This window comes from Vombatus ursinus, unplaced genomic scaffold (genome assembly GCF_900497805.2).
Source record: "Vombatus ursinus unplaced genomic scaffold, bare-nosed wombat genome assembly UNPS02010320.1, whole genome shotgun sequence".
In the NCBI taxonomy this organism is placed as follows: domain Eukaryota; kingdom Metazoa; phylum Chordata; class Mammalia; order Diprotodontia; family Vombatidae; genus Vombatus; species Vombatus ursinus.
Window position 1 is genome coordinate 3,207,781 of NW_020950098.1, and position 16,889 is coordinate 3,224,669.

Consider the following 16,889-nt stretch of genomic DNA (forward strand, 5'->3'; position numbering starts at 1 on the left):
ATTCTGCCATTTCCGCCCTCAAGGCTTCCTGACTTGTAGCTTCTGCCATCCTGCCCTGCTAATCCCAACTGCACTTGCAGCATTTCCCACCAGATTGCTAACAAAAAAGAAAAAACAAAAACAAAAATCCAAACCTGGTTTCACAGCTGCTGCGCATCCCATTCTGTTAAGCTGGTTTAGAAGGGTTCCTTGGCATGAGAGCATTTGTATCTGGTATAGAAACTAATTCGATCATTAAGAGGAACATAAGAGGAAATTTTTGCTTGCTTTTTGTCCTTAAAATAGGTAATGTGGCAGCTGGTGAATGAGCACAGCTGACTTTTTTTTTTTTTTTAAGCAGCCAAAATAATCACACAATGCCTTGCTGTTAATTGCAAATCCTGATTCTTTGCTTGCTTTATTTAGTGTAAATTTGAGGGGGAGTGAGATGGTGTGTAATAATTGAATCCATCTTTTACTAGTACCTTCCCAGAGAGTTTTTTTTAATCAAAGCAATTAATATTCCAGCAGCATTCGCACTTTGGAGTGAGAAGTCCTAGACTATTCCTTTTATGTTCTTTTAAATTTTGTGGGGGCTGCAAAAAGTGGCAGGATGTCATTTTCATTCTGACGTCACTTTGAGTCCCTCGGTAATCGTAAGGAATGTGAATGGCCTACTAGGGGAGAAACCTGACTCAGTGCTAAGGTGATGTCGTGTCCCTGTATCACGTTGCTTCTCTCTTGCATGGATGGACCTTTGGTGTGATTCTAAGATGGTGTGTATTTGCAAGTAGGGTTGTCAAGAGCAATTATGAGTTTGAATTTATAAATTCTGTAGTTTCATACGGCATGATCTCACAGGCTAATGTCTCAGTTTCTGTTGTTCAGAGCCCAGCTCAAGGAAAGGGAAGTGGATGACAACTCTGAAATTCAAGCAAATTGAGATTAGAAGAGTCTCTCCTCCTTGGGATTTTCAGATTTCACACGCGGCAGAACTAGTAACTATCTAACAGCTGGTTCCTAGGAACATTTACCACCTTTTCCATATTTAAATTGATTGTTGAAAAGAGCCAAAATTGAATCATGTATACAAATGCATCTGTTTTTGTTACCCTCAAAAACCAGCCATGACACTGTCTTTTATAGGAATGCTTTGGTTCCGATGGCCTTTCCATTTTTCCTTGGGATGCTTTCTGGTCTTGTGTAAAACTACAAAGAGTTATAGACCCTCCTCTGGTATACCGATTTCCAGTCTGTAGAAGCTGTTACTGCCATGGAAGCTTATTTCCAGTTACTGTTCCCTCATGAAAGGGTACTTCAGGATAGATGGTTCCAGGAGCAACCAAGTTGCTGAAGCCAATAGGGCTGCTTTGATAACTGCTTCAATCAACTGGGTCCCTTGGAAATGGAAATACAGAAATTAAATTAATTAGAGAGGCTATATGATATGTCCATAGTAGCTGTGGAATCAGAAGGACCTCACTTTCCTGTCCTCCTTCTGATCCTTACTAGTTGTGTGATCTAAGACCAGTAAATTCTCAGTGCCCTGGGCCATCCTCAAAAACTAGAAATTACAAAGGTGTGATTAATTAATAGGGAAAGTTTCCACACTGAGAATTCTCCACACCAGTAAATAACAGGTTCACCCACATACCTAACATAATAGGCTCCCACTATGTGCCAGGCACTATACTAAATACTGATAACAGAGGATAAAGTTCACAACAACAAAGACTAGTTAGATTTAGGTCACAAATTTAGGTCTTGTTTACACTTTTATAGACAAGGGTAAATAAATGTGTGACCTAGTGCTTTGATTAAAATAGTCATGTGAAAAACACTGACAGAACTAGTATCCCACTTGTGAAATTCATACACATACCTTCATATATACAGTAATTATTATTAATGATAATAACTGGCATTTATATAGTGTTTTAAAGTTTTTAAAGAGGTTAATTCAAATTATTCTTTAATATATTAGTATTTAATATATTCTTTAATATATGATATATTCTTTAATTTATATGTTTAATATGTTTAGTATAAATTCATTAATACATTAATGTATTATGTAATTCATATTGACTATTTAACTTAATATATATCCTTTAATAATCATTTATGATAGCTATGAGAGCAGGAAACCTTAGTTCAACCAAATGACTAGCAAATTGGCAAAAGAAGTATAAACTAGAAGCTAATTAACAAGATTGCTATCAATCTGTTCCTTTTTAATCTCTGTGTATACTTTCACATAACCTACGAGAAAAGTCCGAATTTTGTCATTTTGTTGAACTTAAGCTTCTGGAAACTAATTAATTTAGAGATTATCCCAATCCCCTCCCTTATGTAATAGGCGAGGAAATTAATACCCAGAGAGATTGTGACTTACCCCAAGGTTACACAGTCAGAAGGGTGAGCACCAAAACTCCTTATCTCTTAACTCCCAGCTCAGAGTTCTTTTCTATTTAATGGCCTCTCTCAGAAAAATAAACACCACTGTGTATGTGCGATATGATGTACTTGGTGCAAAGCGAAACTTTAGTAAACATCAGAGAGTAAAGTCCATCAATCCTGGAGAGATTGTTACCTAGAGAGATGCGTCTATTTATTTAGCAATGTTGAGTGATGATATAACAAGGGTATAGCAACACCATTGTAGCTGGACAGAAGCAAAGGTACTATTGAGATCAAAGATAGTTTGTTACTTTTATTCTTATCTTTGCATATATATACTTCTCACGTTCTTATAATTCACTTGAAACAATATCAAAGTGTGGAGACTGGAATGGGGACTTCCTCAGTTGTCAAATGTTGTCTCTCCCTCCTAACTTTCTTCCTACAAACCTTTTGCTTGGTCTCTAAAAGTCCCGTCTCTCAAACATACCCTAGGACAGATAAAGTGATTAAGTATTTGGATTTTTCAGGGCTTCCCGCTACCTATTGGAAAAGTGAATAGGGAGCAGAGACATCAGCAAAGCAAGAACTAAAGTTGATGAATTGGGGTGATCTGAGTAGATTGATATATCAAAGTAGCTAGTGGCACAGTAGATAGAGCTCTGGACCTGGAGTTGGAAAGACCCATGTTTAAATTAAAAACTATGTGACCCTGGGCAAGTCACCTACTCTCTGGTTTGTCTCAATTGCTTCAACTATAAAATGAGGATAATAATAGCATTCACCTCACAGTCATATTGTGAGGATCAAATAAAATGATATTTGTTTAAAAATTTTTAAAAATACTTAGCACAGTACCTGGCACATAGTCGATGCTCTATAAATGCTTATGTCATTCTTTTCCTCCTTCAACAAAGAAAATAATTGGGGCCAGCCAAAAATGAGTGCCCTATATCAACAAAGAAAGTCATTTGCCAACTGTTGATAAATTTAAAAACAAGATTTAGCTCAGATAACGTGCATGATCTACCCATGGATGCGTTACAATTTGACCATATATAGTGCATGTGTATTTTCCAAGTAATCACTAAGATTACTGATAAAAGTCAGGATTTTTCCATGTGCAGTTATTTTTATTCAACCTGGTTATCAATTAAATTGTGCCTGTGTATGACTTTTCCATGGTGACACAAAAGGAACTCTGTTCTATCTTTTGCTTCCCAACTTAAAGTGATCTCAACATCTATAATAATCGAAGGATCTAATTAATTTCTCTTTTGCCGCAGAGTTTAAAATAATAGAAGCTCTGGTAGAAGCTACATTAGAGTTTTCTTCTGATAGGATGACACAGCCCCTCTGCATTGTCCTTTTTTGGTTACTAGTTTAATATGGTTCTTATTAAGCAACCAGACACCATGTACCATGAAGGATATATTTTCCCTACCAAATGCTACATGCCCTGGTTTGTCTTTAAAGTATCTTCACATTAAGAGATGAAAGAGTATTATGGTTCTAATTTTAGAAAAAAAAATATTTGCAGGATTTTTAAGATCATATGATGATGACAGACCCAAACCTAATGTTGAATTCTGCTGGTGGCCCATTTCTGGAATCTAGCTATAGTTAGTTAATCAAAGCAATTAATATTCTGGCATCACTCATGTTGTGTGAGAAATAATCTTATCATTTCTCATATATTATGTTGTGTATATTTCTCATATATGTATGTTGTGCAATCTTTCTGATGTTTTGGTAGTTCTCAGTTCCCATCTCACAGACATTTAGCAAAGCGGTGAGCACAGCAGAGACAACAGATGATAATTCTTTTCTTTTTTTAATTAACTTGTTTTTTAAATGAAAATCTGTTTCTCTTTCCCTTCCTCTCCATCTGCTAATTGAGAAAACAAGAAAAACAAAACCCCTGTTACCAACATGTATGTATAGTCAGGTGAAACAAATTCCCACATTGGCCATGTCGCAAAAAATGTCTCAATCTATACCCTCGAGTTGAAATAGATGATTTTTCTTGCACTTCTCTTAACCCTGGTGTTCTCCACAGAGAACCACAAACTAGTTGAGAAGCATCCACCATCCTAAAAAATCCTGGTATTCTTTTTTTTGGCCAATATAACAAAATTTAACCATTAGCAGCACTTTGGAGGTGGGGGTAACCCAGGTAAATATGAGAGGAGAGTCTTTTCTCTCTTTGTAGCGTGAACCAGGTTCTGTGGAATTGGCGACTTGTTTCTGGGGGCAACATGAATGAAGGGCAAAGGACATTTCTGAATGAGAAGTCCTTAGTCAGTACTCGAAATTAATTCACTAGAAGGCTGCCTGTGTGAATTCTTTCTGTTAGTTCCAATTGCACAGAAAGATAATCCTGCCGCATTCTAAATGGAGCTTTCTTAAATGTCAGAGTCTGAAGGAAACAAATGCTTAGAGCATTGCGCAGTTCCAGTTTCCAAACTGCCCTAAGCATATTCACACCTAACAGTGCAAGGACTTTGACATTTTCATCGGGCATTATGAATGTAACTTACAAACCAGTTTCCTGAAGTCTTACAGACCATGCCTAGAGCACTCATACATCCATTCTCTAGCCTTTGGCTGTGTGCTGAAGTGACTGTATTTTGATTGGGGTAAAGGAGAAGTATGCTTGTGGATTAGTAATCAAACCTCTTCTATCAGTTCAAGGGTGTAATTTTCCCCTCCCTCCTTAAAACTGTCAATGCAACAGGCAACAATCATGCTGGGGAGCACACTGAGCTTGAATCATGAGGCATCCACACCGTCACGTGGTCAATTGGGACGCCAGGCCAGCTTCCAAGAACGGAGCATGTCCCGGAGCCACTACAGCCAGACGACTCGAAGCAACACCCTGCCCGTCGATATGGGTAGGAAGTCTATGCCCCCAAGAAAAATCAAGCAAGAAATCAAGGAGATCATGTCCCCAACTCCTGTGGAACTGCACAAGGTAAAAAAAAAAAAAGAAAGAAAGAAAGAAAAAGAAAGAAAAATACTTAGTCTTGTATTTTATTGTAAGTTGGCATTCAAGGACCAAATTCGGTGTGTTTCCCCAACAATGTGTTTTTGTTGAGGCAAACATGAAAACACCGCAGTCCCTATAATCTAATTCTAAAATCTGGGCTTGAAAGTAAATCCTCAAAGACCATGCTCTTTATCAAAGGTGACCCTTTGGTCTTTTTAACTTAAAAACAATGATAACCATCCTTCTTGAAATGGCACAAAGGAAAAATCACTGGCTTTGGAATAAGAAAACTTGGGGTCAATTCCTGTGCCTTTCACTGCCTTTGTGACCCTGGACAAATCACTTCACTTCTCTGGGCCCTGATTTCTTCATCTGTAAAATGAAGGACTTGGATTAGATGGTTTATAAGGTTCTTTCTGGCTTGAAATCTCTGATGCTGTCATCCTACTTCTGTAATAAAATTGCCTAAATCCATTAGGTCACTCACTGAAGTTTATGACTTCCATGCTTTGAGAATTTTGATAATCTTCTAAACAATGCAACAAGTAACAGCTCTATGCAAGACACTGTACTGGGACAAATAACCCTTGTCCTCAAGGATCTTACAGTCAATTGGGATGTAAATACACACATATGTACATATACACATGTATATTTCATATATGGCTGTGTATATATGTGCACACATGTATCCATGAACAGACGTGTGTTCCTACACATGTATGTGTATGTATTTTACATATATGTGTGTGTACACACATACATGATAATTTGAGAAGAGAATTTTAACAACTAGGGGGTAGCAGGAAAGGCTTCATGTAAGACAGATCACATGAGCTGAGCCTTGAAGGAAGCTTGAGATTCTTAAAGATGGAGGTGAGGAAGGAGCACATTCAGGTCATGAGACACAGCCTTTGCTACGTCCTCTTTGTGCAGAGATTGGATTTGGAATTTTATTTATGGAGTATGGCCATTGACACAGTTTGGCTGGAATGTGAAGAGTGTGATGGGGAGTAACGGGGAGTGAGCTTAGAAAAGCAGGCTGAAGACAGAAGAATGCTTAAACTCAATATGATTACTGGGTCATTTGGTTCCTGGGTCTAGGGTTAAGGGAATGTTGTATGTGTTGCTAGAGAATCACAAATAGGTAACACAGTCTTGGGGGAAATGAAGCTCTCTTGAACATGAAGAGCGAGGAGGAAAAGTCTTAAGCCATGTTTGGATTGAACGCCATTCTAGATGTGTTTGATGATGCTGTGGAATACTGCTTGACCACTTCGAATTCATTGAGGAGACCATTATCTGTCCTCTTACTGTAATAACAGAAGGAGAGCAGTGAACAACGTTGCTTCGAGACCTTATTGGTGATAGAGTCTAGACCTGTGTTCTCTGCTCCTTCCCTTTTGGGGAAGCCAGCTTAAGTTGAATAACTCAGAAAGAACCTACAGACCCAACATAAGAGGTGTAATTGAAAGAATACTGAATTTAGCTAGCTGTGGTCAAGCCACCTTGTCTGCACATGAGGAGTTTGAACTTGATAACTCTCCGAGATCTTTCCCCATGTTAAATTCGAAGTTTAAAATGACTTGAGTTCTTCTTTTCCTTATTCAGAAACCTAAGATTTTGTCTAATTGTGGTAATTTGTGGAGTCTTAGAGGGTAGAGAACCAGCACGGGATGGGGAACAGAGGAAAATGTGAGTTCAGATCCTATTTCTGACACATACTGGTTGTGTGGCCCTAGGTAAGTCATTTAACTTCTTTGCCCTCTCGGCAACTCTCTAAGAGTTCCCTAAGTTTCAGAGAAGATGCCAATCTGCACTGGTTAGTCAGTAAGCATTTGTTAAGCACCTGCTACATGCCAGGTATTGTGCTAAGCACCAGGGATGCAAATCTCTTCTCAAGGAGCCTGCAAGCTAATTGGGGAAACAACATGAAAACAACCACGTACAAACAAAATATATACAGGATGAATTGGAGTTAATAACAGAAGGAAGGTACTAGCATAAGGGGAATGGGGAAAGGCTTCTCATAGAAGAGATTTCACTGGAATTTGAAGGAAGCCACGATATGGAGATGAGGAGGGAGAAAATTCCAGGCACATGAAAACACCTAATCAAAAGATGGAATGCCTTATGAAAGGGACATCAGGGGGACCAGTATCATTGACCTGCATAGTAAATGGGCCGGTAAAGTGTACAAAGATTGTACAGGTATGAGGGGACAATGAAGTTTTAAGATTTTATATTTGATCCTGGAGGTGATAGGGAGCTGTGGGAGTTTACTGAACGGGAATGAGGGGTAAGAAGTGGGCAGGTCTGTGTTTTAGAAAGATTAATTGAACAGCTGAGTGCAGAATAGACTGGAGTGGGAGACTTGAGGCAGGGAGACCAAACAGCAGGTTATTGCAATAGTCCAGGTGTGAGGCGATAAGGACCTACACTAGGATGGCAGCGGTGTCCGAGAAGAAAAGGGGGTAGATACAGAGGTGGAAATGACATGCAAATGATTGGATACAGAGGATGAAAGAGTGAGGAGTAGAGGATACCATCTAGGTTGTAAGTCTGGGTGGCTGAGAAGATGGTGATACCCTTGACAGTAACAGAGAAGTTCAGAAGGAAGAGAGGTTTGAGAGGAAAGATGATTGGTTCAGTTTTGGACGTGCTGAATTTAAGATATCTAAGGAGAAGAACTGTCCATTTCCTCTAAGGCAAAGGATTCTTAACCTGGAATCTATGAATTTGTAACGCTATATATTTTATTTTGTGCATTTAAAAATATTATTCTGAAAAGTAGTGCATAGGTTTCAAACTGTCAAAGGGGTTCATGAGACAAAAAAGTTAATGGACCCCTGTTCTAAGCAATGGGCTTAGACCTGTAATTTCATGGATGTAGGGAACTCCCAGGTGAGGAAATTCTCTCTACCGAGGTTCAATCCTTTGATCCCTTAGTCCTTTCCTAGGTCAGCCACCCTGCACACTTGACTCCCTTCTCCATCTTGACCCCTTGGTGAATCAGATCATCTCTACACTTTGCTTGCAATATCTAATAGGTAGTTGGAGATGCAAGTCTGGAGGTCAGCAGAGAGGTTAGGGCTGGATAAACAGGTCTGAGAATCATCAGCATAGGAAAGATAAATGAAATAATGAGAGTGGATGGCATCACCAAGTGAAATAGAGGGAGAGGAGGAGAGGGCCTCAGACAGAGTTCTGAGGGACACCCATGGAGAAGGACCATTCAGACAGACAGGAGAACCATTGTGGCTAGGTATTTGTTGGTATTGTTTAGAGTAACGTTACGAAACCTAGAGAGAAGAAAGTATTAAGGAAAGAGGGTGACTGACAGTGTCAAAGGCTTCAGAGAGGTCAAGAAGGATGAGGACTGAGAAAAGCCCATTAGATTTGACACTTAAGAGATGATTCACTGGGTGAGTGCGATAGTGAATAGGGAGATGTAAAAGGATTGCTTTGCCAGAGTGAGAACCCCGTTGAGTTATGTAACATATATTGGTAGTGGACCCTGATTTTCTCCAGTTTCATTCAGGAGCAAAGGCAGCAGATAGTGGCACTAATCTGCAGCTATGTCTTGGCAGGGCAAGATCAGGAATACAACAGGGGGGGTAAAGGATTCAAGAGAAAAGCAAAGTGTAGAGATGAACTGGTTCACCAAGGGGTCAATATGGGGAAGGGAGGTGAGTGTAATTAATGCAGAGCTGTTGGCCTAGGAAAACACTAAGAGATCAAAGGATTGAACCTTGGTAGAGAGAATTTTCTCACCTGGGAGTTCCCCATATCCGTGAAATTACAGGTCCAGTGTCCATTGCTTAGAACAGGGGTCCATTAACTTTTTTTGTCTCATGAACCCCTTTGGCAATCTGAAACCTATGAAGCCCTTCTCAGAATAATACTTTTAAATGCACAAAATAAAATACAGAGGGTTACAAATTCATAGATCTTAGGTTAAGAATCCTTTGCCTTAGAAGTAATGGACAATTCTTCTCCACAGATAATGCTTTTATTAGGGTTTAGAGGCTGGGTACTTACATTTAGTACAATCAGTAACAATCCCACTTTTTTCTTTTCCTAGGAACTGAAAGTCTAGACCCTTTTCTACAGTGTAGTCCTCTTAACAGGCTGGAGATTAGTTATTCAGTTTATTGAGGATTAGGTTAAGAATAGCCACTGAGTACCAGCAAAGAGGCAACCTTTGCCTGCCTTCTGCTCTCTGTAGGATTCATTACCTAGAGCTTTTATTACTAGTGGGGGAGAGGGAGAATTTTTCTGAGATGCTTGCTTTACAAAGTCTAGGTTTAAGCTTTATTGGTCTAGGCCACTGGGTTAATGTGATTCTTTTTTGGTGGATCTTAAGCTTAAAGGCCTTGAAAATAATCCCCCTTGAATGACTATTCTATTTGGACTCCCAGATTAGGTCTGCATTGGACATCAAAATGTTCTGTTGCAGTGAATGGAAAGCCCTCCTTGAGACTTCGATAGGTGTCCCCCGGTGACTACATGACAAAGGCGTGCAAACAGAAAACAGCGTGCACAAGCCGGAAGGGTGTGGCAGAACTCTGCTCCCCCTCACCTGTGCCCTCAGCTCCCAGTCCTGAGGGAATGGTGTCCATCTTTTCTCCCCTATCATCTCCTCCCTCTACAGATTAAAAAAACAACAACAAAAAACAACCAAATAACAAGCTGATATCTGTTCCAAAGCTAAGTGATGGGATTCTTTTGGTGAAAAGATTCTTCCTATTCCAGCAGAATGAAAAATCTCCTTCCTATTCTTCTTTGAAAAGCTTTCAACAAAAAATGAGGATAACTGAGTGTAACATGCTGGGTGTTTAAGATGGAGGCCTAAGACGTGGTGGCTTCAATAGGATAGGAGGAGGGACTGGACCGATGCCTTCATTGGTATAGGAAACTCCCTCTACTAATGCAGGCTGGCATCTTCCCTGTAACCTGAAGTCTTAGGGCTTTGCATAGAGGACAGAGTCACACAGCCAGTATGTTTGAGGTGGTACTTGAACCAAGGTCTTTCTCTTCCCCCTGGAAATATTCATGGCCACTTAGCAACGAAGCTAAGGCTGATTGTTGATCTGTTTGGAACATCTAAAGAGCAAAATGGGTGACTCGAGAGGCTACACCCACACCATAATTCAATGACTTGTTCTCTTTTATTCATCATACCTCCCATGATGGAAATGAATACATCTCCTGGACCACCTCAGTTTTCTTTGTATTTGATCCCAGAAAAAAAAAATACAAACCTAAAAAGCTGGTGATGATCCTGAGCATTTTTGTCACAGCTCAGATGGACTGATTAATTGAAGGCATCCCAGAAGACACATCTAATAATATACTAAGTTCCTGAATCTGTGCACGGCATCTTTTTTAAAAAAAAATTTTTGTCTGCATAATTTGCCCAAATACCTGTAGTTAAAAAAATTGAAAGCTACAAACTAGAAATGAATGAAAGCAAGAGCAGGCATTCATTGTAAATTAACCTTTCCTGAGGCAAGGTTATTAGTGAAGACAATTTTCAATGAGAAAAGGATAGCTTTGCTTCTGTCGTGTTGCTTCATGTGTGCATCCAGCAGTGGAGAGAGAGTTTTTGCTGTTAGAATTCATTAATTGATCTCCATGATGAAGCCCAGGGTTTCTCCAGCTCAGGATTTCTACCAGAGCTGTGGAGCCATATTTAATTTTTTCATATAGCTTCCTGAGCACTATCAGTACCACCCTGCTAACGTTTTGTCAGTGGCTCTTGCATATAGTGGGTACATTCTGAGTGAAAAATGGTTAACGCAGTTGTTTAGATTACCACACCTGTATGGTTGTGGTCATGGATTTCATCTGTGGGAGCAAAATAACTTTGCCCCATTCGAGCAGCACATTGTATTCCTCACTCCAGCCAAGTCTGCGGATCGGTGCCATTGGTCAGAAGCAAGAACTCTTGAGAGGGGGTGATGCCATGATTCAACCTGATGTATTCCCACCACCGTAAAAGTAATTTCAGGTTGATCCCCTGCCGTGGCATCTGATGGTATGTTAGAACTACTCTCTCCCACTGAGGTGTGTACCCAGCTCATACTCATTGCCAACCTAGGAGGTCTTTTATCCCTAGCTTTTCAAATAGTGCCTGACACATAGTAAGTGCTTAATAAATTCTTTTTGACTAATTACCTGGAGGACCAGAGATCCATCCTTAGTCCTTATCTTTCAACCTTTTTATCAATGACTTGGATTGGAGCCCAGATGGAATAGAAGATATACATGATAGACGAAACAAATATGGGAGACAGCGAATCAGGATACAAGTAGATTCCAGTGGGTTAGAACAGGGGTCAGTAAACTATTTTAGCCCCTGGATCAAATGGACATGTAAGCAAAGAGTGGTTCTTATATTTCTAAAAAAAAAATTTTATTGTGTTTAAAAGTGTAAAAACCATTCTTAGCTAACATTGCTACAAAAGCAGTCCTCCTGGTCTTACTGTGCTGACTTCTGGGTTAGAAAAATAGGCCATATTTAATAATAGTCATTTGAATAGAGATAAGCATAAAGTCTAAAACTTGGGTTCAAAGTAAATCAACTGCACAAACTTGGATTGTGGAAAATGTTGCTTGATGTTAACTCTCATGAAAGTTAACTGGCCATTAGTGGACTGCAGCTTCACGGTCAGTCTGGAATATGACATGGCAGTCACTAAAGCTCATGTGATCTTAGGCGTTATTCCTAGAAGCATAGTATCCAGAATTAAGAAGATGATAGTCCTGCCCCAAGAAGGCTACATCTAAATTAATACATTCATTTCCACATCCACATATTCAGCACATTGACAGACTGCAGGATAATTAGGATGGTGAGGTGACTTACAACCATGCCACTCAAGGTTGAAAGAACTAGGGATGTTTTAGTTTGAGGAAAAGATTGGGATAAAGGGGTTTAGGTGGGGAAGTTGATTATCTCCCACTATCTGAAGAAGATGTGGTGTAGAAGAGGGATTACACTAGTTCTGTTAACCCCCAGAGGACAGAACTAAAGGCAGTAGCTAGAACATAGAGAGGCAGCTTTCAGCTTCATATAAGGAAAAGCTTCCTAACAATCAGAATTCCACAAAAGTGGAATCAGCTGCCTCCCTTTTACATTGAGGCTGGATGGCTGCTTGTCAGAGATAGCATAGAGGTACTCCAGGGATTAAATTGGGTGCCCTAGTAGGTCCTTTCCCAGTTCTGTGATTCTCCACCCTCCCCTCGCCCACTGTCCTCTTGTCCACTGTCATTACCATATCCTATGCTCACTCCTTTCCATTCTCTTCCCTTCTAACCTAACATCCCCACCTCTATCTCCATTCACTAATTCCTTTGATGGAGCTACTAGGTACTGCAGTGGATAGGTTTGAAGTCAGGAATACTCTCCTCCTTGACTTCAAATCTGGCCTCAGTCACTAACTAGCTGAGTGACTCTGGACAAGTCACTTAACCCTGTTTGCCTCTATTTCCTCATTTGTAAAATGAGCTGGAGAAGGCAGAACATTCCAATATCTTGGCCAAGAAAACTCTAAATGGGGGTCACAGAGTCGGACACGACTGAAACGAGTGAACAACAACAAATTCCTTCAGCATCTATGAGAGTGCCATTTCTGTGCAAGGCACTGAGCTCCGCCCCATGGGGGAGTTGTTAATTTTTTCTTTTTTGGAAGGGGCGAGAGTCTGCATCTGTCCTTTCATTAATGTAGTGGAAAACTCCCAATGAAGAAGTTCCTTCTGCCAGTATGGATCTGTACACCTTCCTCCAACTTGTAGTAATAGTTGTCGGGGGCAGGAGGAAGTACTGAGAATGACTTGCCAGGGTCAGAAAAAACATCATGTGTCAGAGGAAACTCAAACCCAGGTCTTCTCTACTCTGAGGCTGATTCTCTGTCCCTTAAGCTGTGCTGCACTCTACCCATGGGAGGACGTAAGAGTGAATACAGCATGGATCAGCTGTAGTATCTCTTGTTCTTCCCTTACCTATAACATACAAGGTGTCCCAAAAGTCTTAGACTTGAAAATGAAAAGACCTAAGGTACCAACTACCCCACCATTAAGTTTCAGTTAAATTGAACATCAAATTGAGGCTACTTGGCAGGGCAGTGGATAGAGTACTGGGCCTCCAGTTTCAAATCCATCTTCAGACACTAGAGATCCTGGACAAGTCACTTAACCCATCTGCTTCAATTTCCCTATCTATCAAATAAGGATAGTAATGAATCACTAAGACTCCTGTATAAATCTTGCCTTTCTTTTTCTACTAAAAAGGAAAAAGAAGGTATGAAGATGTGATGTTCAGGTATCAGTCATGGAAGAGACGAGGTAGAAAACTAATTGTCCCACCTCTTAGCTAATTTTCTCATAGGTCACTCTCTTTATTTGAGGAATCAATTAATCAACAAACATTTATTAAGTACTTACTATGTGCTAGGCATTTCATCAAGGACTGTGGGATTTCCCATGTTCCTAGTTAAAGAAAAGTGGACGATAAATGTACATTATTTGAGGCCTTGGCATCTGCTGGCCTTTGTGGGTTTTTTAAAAATTGTTTTCACCCTGGCTTATCACGGATTCTTTCTCTCTTTGCAGATCAGGAACATGTGATCCAAGCTACTAATTCTTTGATTGCTTCTGTCTTCCCTTTTCCAAAAATCCTCAATGTGGAGTCTCTGTCCTCGGCTCATTTAATTTGCTTCTGTTTCCAAGATGAATGTTAGTTTCATTTCTTTTCCTGTTTTAGTTCTAACTAGACTAGCCCTGAGCACACTGTGTCATTTCATCTCCCGCCTTCATCAGAGCTTACTGTTTAGCATGGTGAGATTTTCATGTTTCTCTGTTTGTCAGTAGATAAAGGAGTATATCCTAATCGTCCCTGGGTCTTTTATTCATTTCCTTTATTGTAGGAATATTTTTAAAAGCATTTCAGTATCAACTTTGATTTACACAGGCAGGGCAGATCACTGGACTGGGAGTCAGAAAACCTGGGTTCAAATCTCAGCTCCAGTACACAGTAGCTGTGTCACCAATGGGGCATCATTTATCCTATGAGCCTCGGTTTCCTCATCAGTAAAATGGGGGGAGGAATATTTTCTCAACCTACTTTACCATACTTCATTATCAGGAAACTAGGTGGCACAGTGGATAGAATGTTGAACCTGTAGTCAAGAAGACCTGAATTCAAATTCAGACATTTACTGGGCAAGTCACTTAATCCGTCTGCCTCATTTTCCTCAATTGTAAAATGAGGATAATTATAGTGCCTACCTCAGAGGGTTGTTGTGAGCATCAAATGAGTTAATTTTTTGAAAAGCACTTAGCACAGTGCCTGGCATATAGTAGGTGCTATATAAATATTATTATTATTAGTTGTTACCAAGCTTGAGGAAAGTATTTTGGAAACCTTAAAGTGCTATAGAAAACAGGAGAACATGAATATCATGCCCCTTAATTCAAAAGACCTTCTTTTACCAGGTGTGTGACCTTGGGCAAATCACAGTAACCTGTCTGAAACTCAGTTTCCTTATCAGTAAAATGAGGGGGTGTGAACTCAATGACCTCTAAGGTCCCTTTCAGCTCTATAGTCTGTGATCTTCCTTAATCACCTCTATTTCCGTGGCTTGGTGAAGTCACCCCTTTTGTTAATGTCAATCCCGGTTACCACCCCACCTTGTCCCCTGCCACACACTTAACTCTATTCACCAGCCGTCTCTACACTGATTTTAACATCCCTCTAGTTCATTGGAATGGTCATCAGTGTTGACCGATTGCCCCAGTAATAAAGTACGACCTCCTCCTTCACTTGGAACCAGACCTTGACCCTGGGAAAACTTGTGAAGCAGGTAAAACTCCTCCTTGATATTCCAAACCTCCTCTTCCCAGTTCCCTTTATTTGGTCTGTGCCTTTCAGGCATCTGTACCTGCTATGTGTCAACCACTGTGCTAGGCACTGTGTTCTCAAAAGTTTAACAGCCTCTGCTGAACTTACAATCTAAATCAGATAAGTTTAGTCATTCTGAAAGACAGAGTTAATGTAAGAATCATGGGATGTTAGAATTGGAAGGTTATGGCAGAAATTGTAAAGGATTTGGAGGGGGGAGACCCAGGTTCAAATTCAGGCTCTGACTCCCTATTGCTTCATTTTTCTCAACTGCAAAATGAGAGTGTTGGATTCCACAACCTCAAGGTCCATTTGAGCTCTAAATCAATCAGAGGTGCAGAGAACCAGCCTCCACTTGGACTTGCTTAGGCCAGGGATGATAACTAACACCACTGTGATTCAATCTCACTGCTTCTAAGTCAAAATCCACTGCTCTTTCCACTATATGGGACTGAGTCTTCTAGGGATATCTGCACTGTAACATGGAACAAAACCCCCTCATTGCTCATTGTCAAACTTCAGATGCCAGAAAGGGAATAGCCTATGAAACCTTCTCCAAGGGTTAGAAATAAAAAGACCTAAGGTATCAATTACTCTGCTTGTTTGTGTTTCAATTCAACATTGAATTGAGGCAACTAGATTAACTGGAGTTCTAATCTGGCTTCAGACACTTACTAACCATAGGCAAGACCCTTAACTTCTGTCTGCCTCAATTTCCCCATCTGTAAAATGGGAGTGAAAATAATAGCACCTACCTCCCAGGGTAGTTGTAAGGATCAAATGAGATGATATATGTAAAGTACTTTGCAAACCTTCAAGTGCTATATAAATGTTAGCTATTATTATTTAACATCTATTTTGAGGATTCCCCCAGTTTTAAAGACGTCATCCTATGATCATATATGTGAGATTCTGAAGATACAAAAAAATAGTTCCTGTCCACAAGGAGCTTACATTTTGCTGTGTGGCCAATTACATACAGAAAACTAATGTAATATCATCCTTTATACACTTGATACTCCCCTGGGAAGATGTCTCATTCCTTCTTACAGATTCTAAAATGGTTGAGACTGTCTAGAGAAAGCCATCCATTATAGTAGCAATTCTCAAATTTTTTAATCTTAGGATCCCCTTTTCAATCTTAAAAATGATTGAAGATCCCAAAGAGCTTTTGCTTCTGTGGGCTATATCTGTCAATTTTTACCATATTAGAAATTTAAAAATTAAAAAGTTTTAAATACTCATTCACTTAAAATAACATTAAAGTTGTGTTTAATAGTATTTTTGTGAAAAACAACTATTTTTCTAAAATTTAGTGAGAATGGCATTGTTTCACATATTTTTGCAAAGTTCATTAATGTCTGGTTTAATAGAAGACAGCTGAATTCTCAGATCTGATTCTGCTTTCAGTCTATTACAATATATTGTTTTGGTTGAAATATATGAAGAAAATCTGGCCTTACACAGATATGTAGTTGAAAAAGGTATTTTAAAAGGCAAATGAGATAGAGCACCGGCCCTGGATTCAGAAGGACCTGAGTTCAAATCCAGCCTCAGACACATAACACTCATTAGCTATGTGACCTTGGGCAAGTTACTTAACCCCAATTGCCTCAC

At 39.7% G+C, this 16,889-nt stretch overlaps 1 protein-coding gene across 4 annotated transcripts in view; it reads left to right on the forward strand.

Moving 5' to 3' along the window:
• The window catches only part of GRIP1 (glutamate receptor interacting protein 1), a 790,436-nt gene that overhangs the window by 751,566 nt on the left and 21,981 nt on the right, over positions 1-16,889 (forward strand). For all 4 annotated transcript variants that reach the window (XM_027854162.1, XM_027854159.1, XM_027854160.1 and 1 more), the window contains one exon: positions 5,117-5,353. In XM_027854162.1, coding sequence (XP_027709963.1) covers positions 5,117-5,353 — 237 coding nt within the window. The remainder of the gene's footprint in view (positions 1-5,116; positions 5,354-16,889) is intronic.